Source organism: Heteronotia binoei, chromosome 4 (genome assembly GCF_032191835.1).
Source record: "Heteronotia binoei isolate CCM8104 ecotype False Entrance Well chromosome 4, APGP_CSIRO_Hbin_v1, whole genome shotgun sequence".
Classification (NCBI taxonomy): domain Eukaryota; kingdom Metazoa; phylum Chordata; class Lepidosauria; order Squamata; family Gekkonidae; genus Heteronotia; species Heteronotia binoei.
This window is the reverse complement of record NC_083226.1, coordinates 23,964,970-23,981,324: the sequence shown is the minus strand read 5'-3', so window position 1 is coordinate 23,981,324 and position 16,355 is coordinate 23,964,970. Positions and strand designations below refer to the sequence as shown.

General features: G+C 44.8%; 1 protein-coding gene across 1 annotated transcript in view; it reads left to right on the top strand.

Moving 5' to 3' along the window:
* The window catches only part of POLR2B (RNA polymerase II subunit B), a 32,908-nt gene extending 20,512 nt beyond the window's left edge, over positions 1 to 12,396 (top strand). Inside the window, exons 17-25 of the mRNA XM_060236934.1 lie at positions 1,675 to 1,771; positions 2,929 to 3,023; positions 5,321 to 5,571; positions 5,654 to 5,743; positions 6,810 to 6,917; positions 8,491 to 8,604; positions 8,705 to 8,865; positions 9,978 to 10,173; positions 12,147 to 12,396. Coding sequence (XP_060092917.1) covers positions 1,675 to 1,771; positions 2,929 to 3,023; positions 5,321 to 5,571; positions 5,654 to 5,743; positions 6,810 to 6,917; positions 8,491 to 8,604; positions 8,705 to 8,865; positions 9,978 to 10,173; positions 12,147 to 12,236 — 1,202 coding nt within the window. The 3' untranslated portion in view covers positions 12,237 to 12,396. The remainder of the gene's footprint in view (positions 1 to 1,674; positions 1,772 to 2,928; positions 3,024 to 5,320; positions 5,572 to 5,653; positions 5,744 to 6,809; positions 6,918 to 8,490; positions 8,605 to 8,704; positions 8,866 to 9,977; positions 10,174 to 12,146) is intronic.
* Positions 12,397 to 16,355: the final 3,959 nt, after the last annotated feature.

The following is a 16,355-nucleotide window of genomic DNA, read 5'->3' as shown; positions in this document are numbered from 1 at the left end:
CTGTTTAGTGTTGCAGAAGCGCTCCTTATTGTCCAGCTCCTTCCAGCCGTCTGTAGACACAGCAGTCCAGAACTTTCCCACTGTATCCTACCAAAGTCCACAAAGTGTTGTTTTGGGGCAGGGGTGGGGAATCCACAAACCATGGGAAACAACACTGAGGGAAAGGAAGGTTATATGCAGTAAAAGGTAAAGGTAGTCCCCTGTGCAAGCACCAGTCGTTTCCGACTCTGGGGTGATGTTGCATCACGGCAGACTTTTTTTACGGGGTGGTTTGCCATTGCCTTCCCCAGTCATCTCCACTTTAACCCCAGCAAGCTGGGTACTCATTTGACCACCCTTGGAAGAATGGAAAGCTGAGTCAACCTTGAGCCAGCTTCCTGAACCCAGCTTTCGCCGGGATCAAATTCAGGTCGTGAGCAGAGCTTGGACTGCAGTACTGTAGCTTGCCACTCTGTTCCACGGGGCTCTTTTATATGCAGTGGGAGGGTATAAATTGACAGAGATATTGTTCCCTTGTGTGGATGGATAAATGCAGAATTCCCTGGAGGACTGCTTTGGGACAGGAATGAGGCTTCAGTCTCCCACCACCTGCCCAGCGCAAAGATTTTCTAATTTCTCGATTGGCACTTGGGTCAGGGTAGGCTCAGGGAGGCTGAATTGGGTTCGTGGTGCCTCCAGTTGTTAACTTCTGGCACAAAAGGATCAGAAAGGAAATCATGGACAGGTGAGCATTTGGCCATTAACATATTTCTTTGGGTGAGAGGTAACGAATAAAGCATTGTGGGGCTGCGCTTCTGCAGCACTGGAAGCCTGTTCATCGTTCAACATTGGGTATTGAGTTCTGCACAGGTTTTAGATCTCTGAGGATGATGATGATGATACTGGATTTATATCCCACCCTCCACTCTGAATCTCAGAGAGCGGCCACAATTTCCTTTATCTTCCTCCCCCCCGCAACAGACACCCTGTGAGGTAGGTGGGACTGAGAGAGCTATCACAGAAGCTGTCCTTTCAAGGGCAGCTCTGTGAGAACTATGGCTGACCCATGGCCATTCCAGCAGCTGCAAGTGAAGGGGGGTGGAATCAAACCCGGTTCTTCCAGGTAAGAGTCCACGCACTTAACCTTTACACCAAACTGACTCAGCCAGCGATCAGCCAAGATTCTTTTGGCTTATGGTTCCAAGTGGACTGTGAGTGGCAAGCAATGTTCCCTCTAAGCTGCAGAGTCTTGTGAGCAAAAATTCTACTTTGTGAGCTGCTGGCATGAAAGTTGTGAGCTCCTGCATCAATGAGTGCGCTCTGGGGTCATCCTTCTTGAGCTAAGACAAAAATGTATGAGCTGGAGGCCAAAGGTATGTGAGCTGGCTCCCGCTAACTCAGCTTAGAGGGAACACTGGTGGCCAGTAGGGCTGTATGAAAAAACGGGCGGAAGGAGCACTGGAGTAGCAGAAAGCAAACTTCAGTTTTTAAGAAGAATTGGGAGTTTCTGCTTCCCAGTGACACTACCGTGTTCCTCCACCAGGTGTCTCTGGGTGCATGTTAGGAAAATGTTCATTTCAGTACAGAACATCTGGCAGTGCAGAAATGCCAAGTAAACATTGACGAGAGCAACGCCAAGGCAGAGGGGGACACAGGATGCATGATGGGTGACACACATTCCTCAATCTCTTTCAGGCATCAACTCCATTGTGGCCATCGCTTCATATACCGGGTATAATCAGGAGGATTCGGTCATCATGAATCGTTCTGCGGTCGACAGAGGCTTTTTCAGGTGGGGCTCACCAAGTGCCATGATCTTCTGTGAGTTCATTTTGTCACCGTTAGAATCAGCAGGTTATTTCCTGCGCTGCTGTGCCTTGGAGGCTTGTGGGACATGCTAGGAAATCCTCAGTGTCCCAGAAGGACATCTGGGGCTCTTGGTGAGTCCTGCTTAGTGCTTACTGTAACCTGAGAGTACCCCTTAAAACAGTGGTACTTGCTTCCATTCCTGGCATGAGGCCTACCTCTAAAGGATGTTTCCAGCTTACCTGTTCCTTTGGCGGCAGCTGTTTCAAGGTGGGAACCACCTGTCAGTCAAGATGACCCAGCAGGCAAGGGTCTTGTCCGCTTTCCTGAAACGTAACATGGGTGTACCACATTGGGAAATGGACCTCAGAAGAGCCACAGGTGGCACATTCAGACCATTGGACCATTGAGTATCGCTGCCTTAAAGCATTCCCAGTGCTTCCCTGCCACTGCACAGATCAGCCATGAAGGTCAATCTGGCTTTCTTGGCCAAAGAAACTGCCCGTCATTGCTGATCTTGCCAGAGAACTCCTGTCTCATCTGGGGATCTCAGGGGCAGAGCTGGAAACCCTCTGATGCGGGGCACGTGAGAACAGAAAAAACAGGTGAAGGGAATTGCTGTCGCCTTTCCTTCATAATCCATTGCTTAAGCATTTAGTCTTCGTGTTCTGTGTGTGTGACCAGGCATTGGAGGGGAGAATGACATTGTGGCAAAGCTGCAATTGCATGGACATGACTGGCAGCATTGTGGGCAGCGTGCCTTGTCTGCACAAGTGCTGTGAGGTTTGTGCAGTTGGCCTTCCTGATTCTTAGTTGGAGAGCAGCACCTCTGCTATGACCTAAACTTGCAAAGGGGGGCGTTTCTTATATGCCTCTGGAGCCCTTTGGCTAGTCAAGAAGGCAGAGACGGCAGGCCAGTACCGCTGTCTCCTCTAAACTGAGTTGCTATAAATGCTATTTTCATCACCCTTTTTTGGCCTCTTGGCACTACAGGAGAGGGGCCTCCAGTTGCTGACTTCTGCACTCCATTCAGCTCACTGAAATGCCAGCCTTGCATTCTCCTTTTTTGATCTTTACCACCCGATGGGAAGAGCAGTGTGGAATTTGTAGTTGATGGCTGTTTTCACTCCCCCCCCCCTTTAGATCTGTCTTCTATCGTTCCTACAAAGAACAAGAGTCGAAAAAGGGTTTTGATCAGGAAGAAGTGTTTGAGAAGCCAACACGGGAAACTTGTCAAGGTAAGGATAGGCAGCACATGCAAGAGGCCACACTAGATCAGATGAATGCTCCATCCTTTCCAGCATTCTGTCTGCAACAGTGGCCGGTTGGGTGCCACAGGGGGCCCACGAGCAGGGCCCGACAGACAGCAGCTCTTTTGATTTCTCAGGAGTACCTGACAACAACTCAAGGATCTCGTTCGTCTAGCATGGCTAATAGCCACAGATAGACCTGCATGCTGTCTGCATGCCTGCTTTTGATGTCCATCCAAACTGGCAGAGCATCTTGTTGCAATGAGTTCCCCAAGACAAATATCCATCTCGATATCTATCCTGAATCTCCAGCTAATGTGTTTCATAGAGTGACCCTTGATCCAGGTGGGCAGCTGTGTGGGTCTGAAGCAATAGAACAAAGTAGGAGTCCAGTAACACCTTTAAGACCAACAAAGTTTTATTCAGAATGTAAGCTTTTGTATGCATGTATGAAGTGCATACATATATCTACTATATACATACTACTATATATATCTACCTTTGACAAGTCTGTCACATACCTTGCCAGCTGCAAACAGATGGAATAAACTCCCTGTCTGGTTTCATAGTCTACTTCTGTGGGGATGGAGTCTCTCTGCACAACATTCACCACCAAGCTGGAAAATACACACAGTTTTACCTAAGACTTTTCCAAGATAGTCCTTCCCCTTGCACATGATGGCTCCCTGAAGTAAATCTAGCAGGCTAGCATCCATGCAGGCTAAGATGAAACCTGATACATGAAAGCTGCACTTCAGACGTTCATCAGACAATGGAATGGGGTGCAGTGAGCGGAGCTAGATATAGCTGGTGGGCAGTGGTTAAAAATGCAAAGTGGTACAAAGTTAGAATCCAGTGGCAAAATAGTGAAATGAACAAATTGAAAGAACATTTGACCTGGATAGCATTTGTGTAGGAAACCAATAAAAGGTAATAAAAGCTGCCTGTTAATTGCTCTGTTGCTTACAGGTCTGTCCCTTTAGCCGACAGACTTTGCTCCTGTGGAGCGAATACTCCTGACTCAATCCAGCATATATTGCTTGATTGTTCTTTATACCATAACCTCCGTAAAGATTTATTTGGCAAGCTTTCTTTTTCTCCAGATTTGTCTATTCTGCCACCCTGTTATTATGTATTGAGTGATACTGAGGGGGTGGTTAGTGAGGCTGCGGCAAAATTTCTGGCTGACATCCTTAAATTTAATTCTGACCATGTTTGAATGCATCTGTAAGCTCGGTTTTATTTTGATTTTATCTCCAGTATTTAAATTTTCATATTCTGTGTATTTTTATCTGAATCTATTATGCCATTAAAGGTTTGGTATGGTATGGCTTACAAGTCTGGATTAAACAAAGGACTTGTTTTTCCTAGTGATGTTCCTGTCCACCTAATTTATTTTTTAACATGTAACGTACATTATAAATATAATTCTCGTTTCCCGTTAGGAAAAAAAAGAATACATTAAAATATTGTGAAAGTGGGTTTAGTGTATATATAATGAAATAAACAGCCAATATCCCTTATTTGAGTATGTTAATACAAAAATCATTATTCTGATACACTATTCTAAAAGAGAAATACATTGGAATACCGTGGATATGTAGCTCTACTTAGTGAGAATGACCATCTGTGGTTCACAGAGTGACCCTGAATTCTAGGATTATGCAAGAGGGAGAAAAGTTTCTCTCCATCTCAGTCTTCTTTCTGTCTGATCTAAAAATGCCCCAAAGGTACTACCTACCACCAACTTTTGAAGCCTGAGCTGATGGGTAGCTACTCAGTAATAATTCCCTGACTCCTCCGTGTTCTTATCTGCTGGGGGAAAGTGCACATTGTTTAGGCCTGGAAACTGATCAGCAGCCTGCCTCTCCAGCAGTGCAAGGGGCTGCAGCAGAAGTGACTGCAAAACACCCACATGTGCGAATGGGTCTGTCCTGTACCATGATGTGGTTAAATCAGGGACAAAAACGCGGAAGCGAAGTTCGAATTCAAAGCCTTTTATGTGCTATGCCGCACAGCTGCTATAAGGAAACATCCCAGATAGTACCAACTTTGAGAACCACCGTGCTGACTTAATTAAAGAGACTAGATCAGACTTACACAAGTTGTCGGACTTGCAGTTATATGTAGCCCGACCCAGTGTACATTTCAGCAGTCCCCAAAATGAATTCAGAGAAGTTTTATCAACCTCTTGTTGGGCTGCTTGGACTGGCTAGGTGGGCTGTCTCCAGCTTGGTGGCTTATGTCTGCCTGATCTAATCTTCCAACCCATTTCTGTTTTCCAGGGATGCGGCACGCCATCTATGACAAACTGGAAGATGACGGCTTGATCGCGCCTGGCGTACGCGTGTCTGGAGACGATGTCATCATCGGCAAGACGGTGACCCTACCCGAGAACGAAGATGAGCTGGAGGGCACCAATCGTCGTTACACCAAGAGAGACTGCAGTACTTTCCTGCGGACTAGCGAGACCGGGATCGTAGATCAGGTCATGGTCACCTTGAACCAGGAGGGATACAAGTTTTGCAAAATTCGGGTAAGTGCTGCTGGCTGACGGCAATAACACCCATGCTCCGGAATGGCTTGAGGAGCTGACCAATGTCTGCTTTTGCCTCCAGGTGCGTTCTGTGAGAATCCCCCAGATCGGAGACAAATTTGCCAGTAGACACGGTCAGAAAGGTACCTGCGGTATCCAGTATAGGCAAGAGGTAAGAGAACTTAGCGCTATGAAGAACTTCTAACAAAAGCATGTTAGAAACAAGTTACCAACCTTCCCATTTAGAATGCATCAATTGCCTTTCTAACGTCTTAAGGCAGGGGTGGCCAAACTTGCTTAACTTAAGAGCCGCATAGAATAAACGTCAGATGTCTGAGAGCCGCAAAATATGAACATTAGATTTCTGAGAGACACAAGACGTGACCATCAGATGTTTGAGAGCCGCAAGACGGAGAGAGGAAAGCAAATAGGGAGAGGTGGAAAGAAAGCAACTTTAAATGCATTCTCCAAACTACCAGCTAGCTTGGCTTGGAGAAGTGATTTAAAGAGACAAATGCCTACTCCAAGACAGCCAGTGGGGCAATGGGGGCTTTGAGAGCCGCACAATATGTGTGAAAGAGTCATATGTGGCTCCCGAACCACAGTTTGGCCACCCCGTCTTAAGGGGAGAGATATTTTTGTATCATTTTTATAAAAACAGTGACAGTAGCTTTCAAAACTCCAGCCCTGGCTTAATCTCAGAAAACTGGTCTGAATGATACTGGCATATGTGAACCTCCAGGCCACTTGACGGGCTTCTCCGGGGAGCATTTTCCATAATTGGCACCACTGCTGATAAGGGCCCACCTCAATACCACCCATCCTGGAGTACAACCTCCTTGAAAGCCTCAGGACTGAGATATTCCTATGGAAAGGGACTGCCTTGCTGGTACACTGCACCTTGTTCCTTTGATGGCAGTGGAGGTGGCCAATGGGCATTTTCCTTTGGACCAAGAGATGCACAGGAAGCCACTGTGATGGGGGAGGGTGTATAAAAGAATTGGTTTAATACATTTTTTGCAGCCAATCCCTGTTTTAAGAACTGGGCAGAAAAATTCTTAGTAACCTTGATGCATCGGATAGGCTTCAAGGGCAGTCACGTCTAGAACGTATCGTGGTAATCAATTTGAGAAGTTAAATATGAAGGAAAGCAGTTCAAACAGTTTCAAGAAATTACTGCAATCAAGATTACTTTGAAAGTGGGAAAACACACCTCGCTCTTCCTTTCTTGTCTTTAGGACATGCCATTCACCTGTGAGGGTATCACCCCTGATATCATCATCAACCCCCACGCCATCCCTTCGCGTATGACCATTGGTCACTTGATTGAGTGTCTGCAAGGTAAGGTAAGGACATGTGGCTACTTGTATGGAGAACTTCTTGAGTACCTCCGTCATTTATTAATGCTTGAAGACCAACAAGTTGTAAGTGTACAAAAGGATTATATTAATATACAACCAGTATAGAGAACATAGATATACAGTATGGAAAACATAAATACAAAATTTTACATTAGGAAATGATAGCATTAAGTGCTATAGACAAAAATTTTGCAGTTGCCAGAGTCGCATTTGGATCAGTGTCTGCTAATAATCTTGCTACAACCTTTTGCTTTGTGGCAGAACCCAATTTTTTGGATACAGATTGTAATTATCACAAGCCAAATTAGCCTTAATACAATCTATTAAAAAGATGCCAAATAGTGTCCCAAGTCGCTGGATTTACAGTCACATAGCTGGTCAGAGAAAGGAATTCTTAGGAATCTGCCTGCGTGGTGGGTTAGGCTGAACGTGTGAGTGCTTGGCCTACAGTCCCCCAGTGCATTTCATGCCTGGACAGGGGTTTGAGTCCAGATCCAGCACTGTCCACTGCATTGTAATTGTATTTGAAACTCTTCTACTGCCTAGTTCATGCAAGCATATGAGAATGGGACTTAAAAGATTTCCAGGGAATAAGCTTTTGATAGCCAGGGTTCCCTTGGTCTAAGGCAAGCAATACCTGATGAAAGGAGCTTTGTCTCTTGAAAGCTTTTACCCCGGGAAAACTCCTGGACTCGAATCTTGCTCTTCTGCTGCAGACCAGCACAGCAACCCACCAGGCATTATGCAGCAGTGGGTGCGGCTGTTTGTGGAAGACCACAGTTTGGAATGCATCTGTCCTAAAAACTGGCTAGAAAAACACATCTGGAAAACCCGCTCAACTAGCAGAGGGGGAAAGTGATTTCTGTCTCTGCTGTCCTGGTTTTCATTTTGGATGGAGGCTTTTATAGGCAAAGTGACCTTCCAAGCAAGACTCCATGCCCTGTGGCCTGGATTGGTACAGCTCTTTTCATCATCTCATTCTCTTGCATGCGTGAGCCAGGCTTGAGTTCCTGGTAGTGGCTTGAAACCTACCCCTTTCCCAATGATGGACAGGCTCTTCCATTGCTGGTAGGGGTGGTGATTTTCTACTTCTTTCTTTTTCCACTGCAGACCCCCACACACACTTTATTCCCTTTGTTGGCCCACCCCTCTAGGAGCAAATCTTGAGAGGCTTTGCAGGCTGCAATGGGAGGAGGAAGCAGGAGAGGCCTACAAGTTAATGCACTTCATTATACCGCACCCTTCTCCTTAGCAGGGACCCAAAGGTGCTTCCATCATTCACCTTTTCTATGTTAGTCTCACAACCCTGTGAGGTAGGTTTGGCTCAGTATATGCGACTGGCTCATGGCCACCCAGAAAGCTTCCATGGCAAAATGGGGATTCACACCTGGGTCTTCCAGATCCTAATGCAGCACTCAAGCCATTGCAGCACTCTGGCTCTCACTAGCTCTCCTCCACTAGTGGATGTATAGGCTGTCGTTATAGCAAATGTTACAGATTTTTTCCCCAAGGTACATTTTGCAAACATTTGTCATTCATGAAACCTTTTTCCGTCTAGGTATCTGCAAACAAGGGAGAAATAGGTGATGCCACGCCTTTCAACGACGCCGTCAACGTGCAGAAGATTTCCAATTTGCTCTCTGACTACGGTTATCATCTGAGAGGAAATGAGGTACATCATGTTCCCAGTGGCAGGTTACGAGCCCAGGTTGTTTGTTCTCCGTGTTGGGCATGGCTCTACAAGGTTTTGCTGACCCTCTTTTTCCCTACAGGTTTTGTACAATGGCTTCACTGGTCGCAAAATCACATCACAAATCTTCATTGGCCCGACTTACTACCAGCGGCTCAAACACATGGTGGACGATAAAATCCATTCTCGAGCAAGAGGGCCGATTCAGATCCTTAACAGGCAGCCTATGGAAGGTCGATCTCGGTAAGAATAGATGCCGGCTCAGGTGCTTTTCGGCAGTGCTCAGTATTCAAGTTAGGGATCTTATTTTTTAAAAAAATTTCTATCCCACTAACCCAGAATGGGGCAACTAGCAATCTAAACGGAAGAGTCTCAAAATGAAATGGCTTGTTCTCTGTAGCCGCTCACCTGAGGTGAGCCAGAATCTTTTTCAGGGGATCAGATATAGAAGCTTTTGTTGACAGAAAAAGTGAGGTTCGTTGGTTGGTTGGTTCTTTCTGTCAAGATGCTGAAAAGGACCCATGACAGAAGCATGTGCAAGGAGGATGACTACTGTTTGCACGGCTGTAGAAAAGTTCCATTCAAGGGAGCCTTACAAGTCGGTTGACTATTTTGTGTCCGTTTCTTCCCCTTGGCTATTGAAAGTGTGTTTATGTGTATTTAAACCAGTGTGCCTATTTACAGTTACATGCCCCCAAGTATTCTGTGCCACATTTAAACAAATGGGATATCAAAAGCCATTTTTTATAACTTGAATAAATCATGCAGGTTCATAGCATATATCTGTTTAGCATACTTGGTTGGGCAATTTTGACTGTGTTGTAGAATTCAGTCTGCTTTAGCTGTACATAAGGAAAGAGAAGGAACCGCATAAACCCTGAAGACTGATCCGCCATCACTAGAAATTTTACTCCAGCCTCTCTGGGTCATGATCTTTTGCCATGAAAACTTTCAAGCATATATTCATAAAGTCTAGAATCTTTGCTTTAAAAATAAAAAAGTACCATTCTTAAGAAGCCAGGTTGTGGCTTTTCTATTCTTCCATGAAATCATGGCATGTGTATATAGTTATAATTTGATCATAAAACTATATTTCAGAGATTTTTCTTTGGCATTCTATCCTGCACCAGCAACTTCACAGATAGCACAAATAGCACAAAGGAGACTAAAGTTGTGTCTAGCGTATGACCTGAAAATGGCCTTCACTGTGTTTTTTCCTCGAAGTATTATTGTGTACAACTCAGATTCTGCTCCGGGGTTTTTTGCTTATATTGGGAGTGGGGGTGGAAATCAGCCTGATCAGTAGCTGCCAGCTCAGAAAAATGTGGAAATGTATATATATTTTTCTCTCACAGTGATGGTGGCCTTCGTTTTGGGGAGATGGAGCGTGACTGTCAGATTGCTCACGGTGCAGCACAGTTCCTAAGGGAAAGATTATTTGAAGCTTCAGACCCCTATCAGGTTCACGTGTGCAACTTATGTGGTCTGATGGCCATCGCAAACACAAGGACACACACCTATGAGTGTCGGGGCTGCCGGAATAAGACTCAGGTATGTCGAAAGAAAAGTACTGGCATCATTTTGAAGTTGGGTTTCAAACAGCACAGTGGCGCAGTGTTAAAGCTGCAGTACTGCAGTTCTAAGCTCTGCTCATGACCTGAGTTCAATCCCCGGCAAAAGCTGGGTTTTCAGGTAGCCAGCTTGAGGTTGACTCAGCCTTCCATCCTTCCAAGGTCAGTCAAATGAGTACCCAGTGTAGATGACTGGGGAAGGCAATGGCAAACCACTCCATAAAAAGTCTGCCATGAAAACTTTGTGAAAGCAATGTCACCCCAGAGCCGGAAACGACTGGTGCTTGCACAGGGGACCTTTCCTTCTTTCAGAACAGCACAGCAAAGTGTTTGTACATTTTTTGCACAAAGAATCCTGAAGAGCAGACTGTTTAGTTTGGTAACAATCCCGTGGTCTGTTAGGGATGAACTCATTCACAGTATAAGCTTTCCATCGGCTAGAATCCTTGGCGAGGCACGCCAATCACAGGGAAACACGCTCCGTGCAGCACAAAGCCGGCTAGAGAACCAGACCGTGACGAAAAGACGGACTCCTCCAGCGGTACATGAAGCAGAATAAACATTAACAATTACTACATATATAGTGAACACACTTAACACACACACACAGGAATATTGCGTAATGCAGCAACACCATCCTACAGGTAGAGAGAAATAGTCTCAAAAAAGTCCCAAGCACTCCAAAGCAATATTATAATCCAATGTATCTCCGATTAGAAGAACGTGCAGTACAGTATTTGAAAACAGTGAAGGCTTCATCCTGTTCAGTTTTGAAATGAATGTAAACATTTTTAAAGAGGCTGTATATAGCAGGATGAGCCACGGCTCTTGACAGAGATGAAATGATCGTTGAGCTCAAGGTTCCTGCATCTCAACTTTGGGAGACAAGTCTCCAAGTCCAGAGAAGGCAGCAAACACTTAATAAAAAAGGGACGTTGGATTATAATATTGTTTTGGAGTGCTTGGGACTGTTTTTGGAGACTGCTTCTCTAGCTGTAGGATGGTGAATTGTTGCAGCGTTATGTAATATTCCTGTGTATGCATTAAGTGTTCACTATACGCATGTATAGTAATTGTCAGGGCTTTTGTTTTTTGAGCAGGAATGCTCAGGAACACAGTTCCAGCTGGCTTGGCATCAGGAGGTGTGGCCTAATATGCAAATAAGTTCCTGCTGGTCTTTTACCAAAAAAGCCCTGGTAATTGTTAGCGTTTATCCTACTGTATTGCTTCTAGAGGATTCGTCTTTTTGTCACGGTCTGGTTTTCCAGCTGGAATCTTCAGCGGACATAGAAAACAGTATCCTCTGGTGGAAGGCCCAATGAAAACCTGGAGCCCAAAGGCCACAAAATGCACAGGGGCTCTTGGCTGTGCTGTTCGCAGACGCCTCTTCAGCTTTATGCATCCAATGAAGTATGCTGCAGCCTGTGAAAGTTTATTCCATGATACATTTGCTAGAATGCAGATGTCACGTCGAACAAAGCAGAGCATGAGTTATGAGGTCCAAAATGTCTGATGTCACTTCTCGGAGTAGGATCGTGACTTCTCTCATCTGCAGTCTGGGAGGGGGAATATGGCTGACGTACCTTTATAAGGCCCTGACTTGAATATCCCAATCTTGTCAGCTCACAGAAGCTAAGCAGGGTTAGCCCTAAGTTAGTACTTGGATGGTACCTCCAAGGAATACCTGGAGGCAAGCAATGACAAACCACCTCTGTGTGTCTCTCGCTTGGACAACTCTGCGGGGTCACCATAAGCTAGCTGTGACTTAATGGCACCACTAACTTTATAAGGGTGTTACTAAAGCGAAGGTGAAACTTTAAACACTCTATACAGGTTCAAGGTAGTATTTCATTTAGAAGTACTGGATAGGATTGTCAGTGACTGCTCTTAGCATTCTGTTGCAATGCTTTTCTTTTTACGGATACTTTTAACAAAATATCTCCCCCTTTTCAGATTTCTCTGGTGAGAATGCCATACGCTTGCAAGCTCCTCTTCCAGGAATTGATGTCGATGAGCATCGCACCTCGGATGATGAGCATGTAGCCTTTGGAAGTTCCTCCTCCGGTTAGCTGCTGTGACTTTTACCTTTGTGGTGGTTCTGAGATGTGCGTGTTCACTGAAAATCATGACAATTCTTTGTGGCTTGAGGGTCTCAAACTGGTTTTTATGTTTTTGTAAATACAAATAAACAACTGTTCGGTCAGATAGTTGCCTGTCAAATTTGTGTGGGAAAGGGGTCTTGGGGACAGTTCCTGAGAATCAGTGTTGACCCAGTGGATTCTCAAACCAAGGAAGGCCACAGCACTGTACTTCAACTCACGAGGTTATTAGTAATTTACCCAGGCTTAATATAGGGTGCATTCCCACTACACTAAATTAAACATTTTTTGCAACTGGATTTTTACTGTGTAAGCATAGCAAAAATCCAGTTACAAAACTCATTATTTAGTGTAGAAGAAGAAATTGGATTTATATCCCGCCTATACGCTGAATCTCAGAGCAGTCAAAATCTCCTTTTACCTTCTCCCCCACCCCAAACGGCAGACACGCTGTGAGGTAGGTAGGGCTGAGAGAGCTCTCGCAGAAGCTGCCCTTTCAAGGACAACTCTGCCACAGCTATGGCTGACCCATGGCCCATTCCAGCAGCTGCAGGTGGAGGAGTGGGGAATCAAACCCAGTTCTCCCAGATAAGAGTCAACACATTTAACCACTACACCAAACTGGCTCTCACCCATAGTATCATTCTTGGACCTAAATTGTTCATACTAGCCAGATCTCAGAAGCAAAGTTGGGTCAGCCCTGATTAGTACTTAGATAGGAGACCACCAAGGAAGTCCAGGGTTTTTGTAAAGAAGCAGACAATGGCAAACCACCTCTGTTCATCTCTTGTCTTGAAGACCCTACAGGATGGCCATAAGTCAAATGCGACTTGGCAGCCCTTTCCACCCCAATACAGTATCCATGAGGTGGGGTGTTATAGCAGCTCTCTGATGTCATCTTGGTTATGATTCCCAATCCTTTATGGCTCTCTCTGCCCTTTTTCTGTCTCTGCAAACCACCCTGCTACCCTTCATTTTTATATTCATTTCCCATCCCCAAAAGGAAACACTGCAAAGGGGAAACAACTCTGCTTCTTTCTATTGAACGCAGGTTAAAAAATGGCACCAGGTCCTCCTGGGGTGACTGTGCTCTAGTCCAGACAGAATGTTGATGGCCACTCTTTCATCTCTGTGTCTGATCTGTCGTGCCTGGCATCAAAAGCCTTGCCATTCTCTTCTTTTTGGAAAGCTGTCTCATCTCATTAAAGAACCTCCTGGTGCAAGAGCCTACAAACTCATTTCTTATGAGGGCCAGATCTGACATAAATAAGACCTTGTTGGGCTGGGCCATGTGTGTCATAAAATATAATGCCAGGTAGTGGAGATAAAAGCCGCCCTGAGCCGCCTCGGTGGGAAGGGCGGGATATAAATCAAATAAAATTAAATGAAAAACTTTATAAAGGACACAAACACAGATTTTTTTAAAAAAAACACCTTAAAATATGTTTAAAAGATTGGCACTCTTGCAATATTTTGTTTATTTAACAGTTTCTGATAACTGACACCTCTTGCTCTGAATTACTGAATCAAAATCTGGAGACAATGTCTGTGATGTAGCAGTCTTGAGTACGCTGTTCAGGTGTGTGCCTGTAAGTTGCAAACCTATTTTTGATTTATTGACATCCATTGCAGAAATCTCATGGTTAATGCTTTGCCAGGGGAAAACATGAAATGGGTGGTCACTGTGAGCTTTTGTACATGAGTTGCTTTGTGTGCTGGCCAGCCAATGGAGAAAATAGAGGTCTTGCTCTGTAGCTCTTGTGCAATTAAGCAAGCCTGGCAAAGCAAGTGACACAGAAGGAAGCAAGAGGGAGAGAAGGAAGCAGATGACAGTGAGTTGCTCATGGGCCTGATAGGAACCCTCTAGGGGACTGATTCAGCCCTCAAGCAGCACATTTGACACTCCTGTCCTAGTGGATACCACTGGTTTACAATCTCTGGAGACAGATTTCCCCAGGCCTTTCAGCCTTATTACATCTCTGGTGGGCATTTTCTTTCTTAAAACATCCCTAGGGCTCTGTCCATATCCTTACTCCTACAAACACAGAAACTAAAGCCATGTCAAGAAAATTAAGAGGCAAAACCAATGGTGTCCCTGAAATGCAAGGCGGCCCCCGCCAATTTCACCTTAAAAGTCATCTGGCATGGCTACATTATCCCAGCAACCCTCTGATATGTCTCTTGCTAACATTAGATCAATATTCCCAAATCTTGTGCCACTTTTGGTCCATGCGAATAGGAATCACCTTTTTTTAAAAAAAAAGTATCTTCCCATCTGAATAAACATATTTGTTTTCCCCTGGCAAAGCATTAACCATGAGATTTCTGCAATGGATGTCAATAAATCAGATGTCAATAAATCAGTAGTCCATTGATAAGCTCAGTAGTCCATTGATAAGTTTTTAAGTCCTGAGTGGACAGTGTTCTGATGGAAAGGTGTCCTTTCATACAACAAAGTCTGTCCCACCATTAGAAATTACAAGCATTTACAGCTTCAAGAGGAGACTGGATAAATACATGGAGCAAAGGTCCATCAGTGGCTATTAGCTGCAAGATGCAGATGGAACACTATGTCTGAGGCAGTGATGGTTTGTATTCTTGGGGAGCAACAATGGGAGGAGTTCTGGCCCTGCTGATGGACTTCCTCATGGCACCTGGGTTTTGGTCACTGTGTGACACAGAGTGTGCTGGAGTGGATGGGTTACTGGCCTGATCCAACATGGCTTCTCTTATGTTCTTAACATAATTACGTAACCTAAGTTCCTCATCCATCCCGAACTCTTTCAAGTGCTTGGAGACCGCAGGCATCCAGTGCAATTATATATCACAAGAGTGCTATATAACATTGAAGAGACCTTACACATTCCGGGGTGTGTGGTAGTTGCAGGGCACTATGGTGAGAGGCTAGTATGGGGATAAAGTCTGACAAACACAGGAGTGCTGAACCTGGCCTTGCACATCTACTGACAGGCCTCCATAGCCCAGAGTAAGGACATTTAGGAATACAAGCGCTCTTGGATCTGGGCCACAAAGGTATGTAACAGATAGGCATGTAACCTATATCCTTGTTAGACCTATATGCACCACATGTGAATAGTTTGTTTATTGCATATACAGTACATATAGATCTCCAGTTACTACATATATTTTTGCTTTGTGAATCTTCGCTATAAAAAATACATCCCTGTCAGTTCATCCTTTATAGAAAGAGCAGGTTTTTATATCCCACTTTACTCCACCTGAATCTTCTTACAATCCCCACTTTCCTTTCTGATGTACTGAGAGCCCAGATAAGAATTCCCATCTTTAGCATATACTAAAAGGTAAAGGTAGTACCCTGTGCAAGCAAACAGTCATTTCTGACTCTGGGGTGACGTTGCTTTCACAACGTTTTCAGGGCAGAATTTTTATGGGGTGGTTTGCCATGGCCTTCCCCATTAGCATATACTGCATTTACCCAAAAAGAAGACAACCACCCCTAAAAATATCATAACCAAAATTTTTTTAATTGTGCATACTTGTAATTTATATATGAATTTAAGACACTCCTATTCTTTTTGATAAGGTAAACAAAGTGAGTTTAAGCAGACTAAATTATCCATCAGCATACCAGAACTGTCCTGCTTCCCAATCCCAAAACACCCCACTGAATTCCACAAAATACTGCTCCTGGGTGACCTGGACCCTGAGAAATTATATGGGGGGGGGGTGGGTTGCAGTTGGATGAAAGGAATGGTAAAAACAGGTGGCCAACAGTAGCTCTCCAGATGTTTTTTGCCTATAACTCCCATCAGCCCCAGCTATTGGCCATGCTGGCTGGGGCTGATGGGAGTTGTAGCAAAAAAAACATCTGGAGAGCTACCACTGGTCACCCCTGGTAAAAAAGGTAAAGGTAGTCCCCTGTGCAAGCACCAGTCATTTTCGACTCGGGTGAGGTTGCTTTCACAACGTTTTCACGGCAGACTTTTTATGGGGTGGTTTGCCATTGCCTTCCCCAGTCATCTACACTTTCCCCCCAGCAAGCTGGGTACTCATTTTACCAACCTCAGAAGGATAGAAGGCT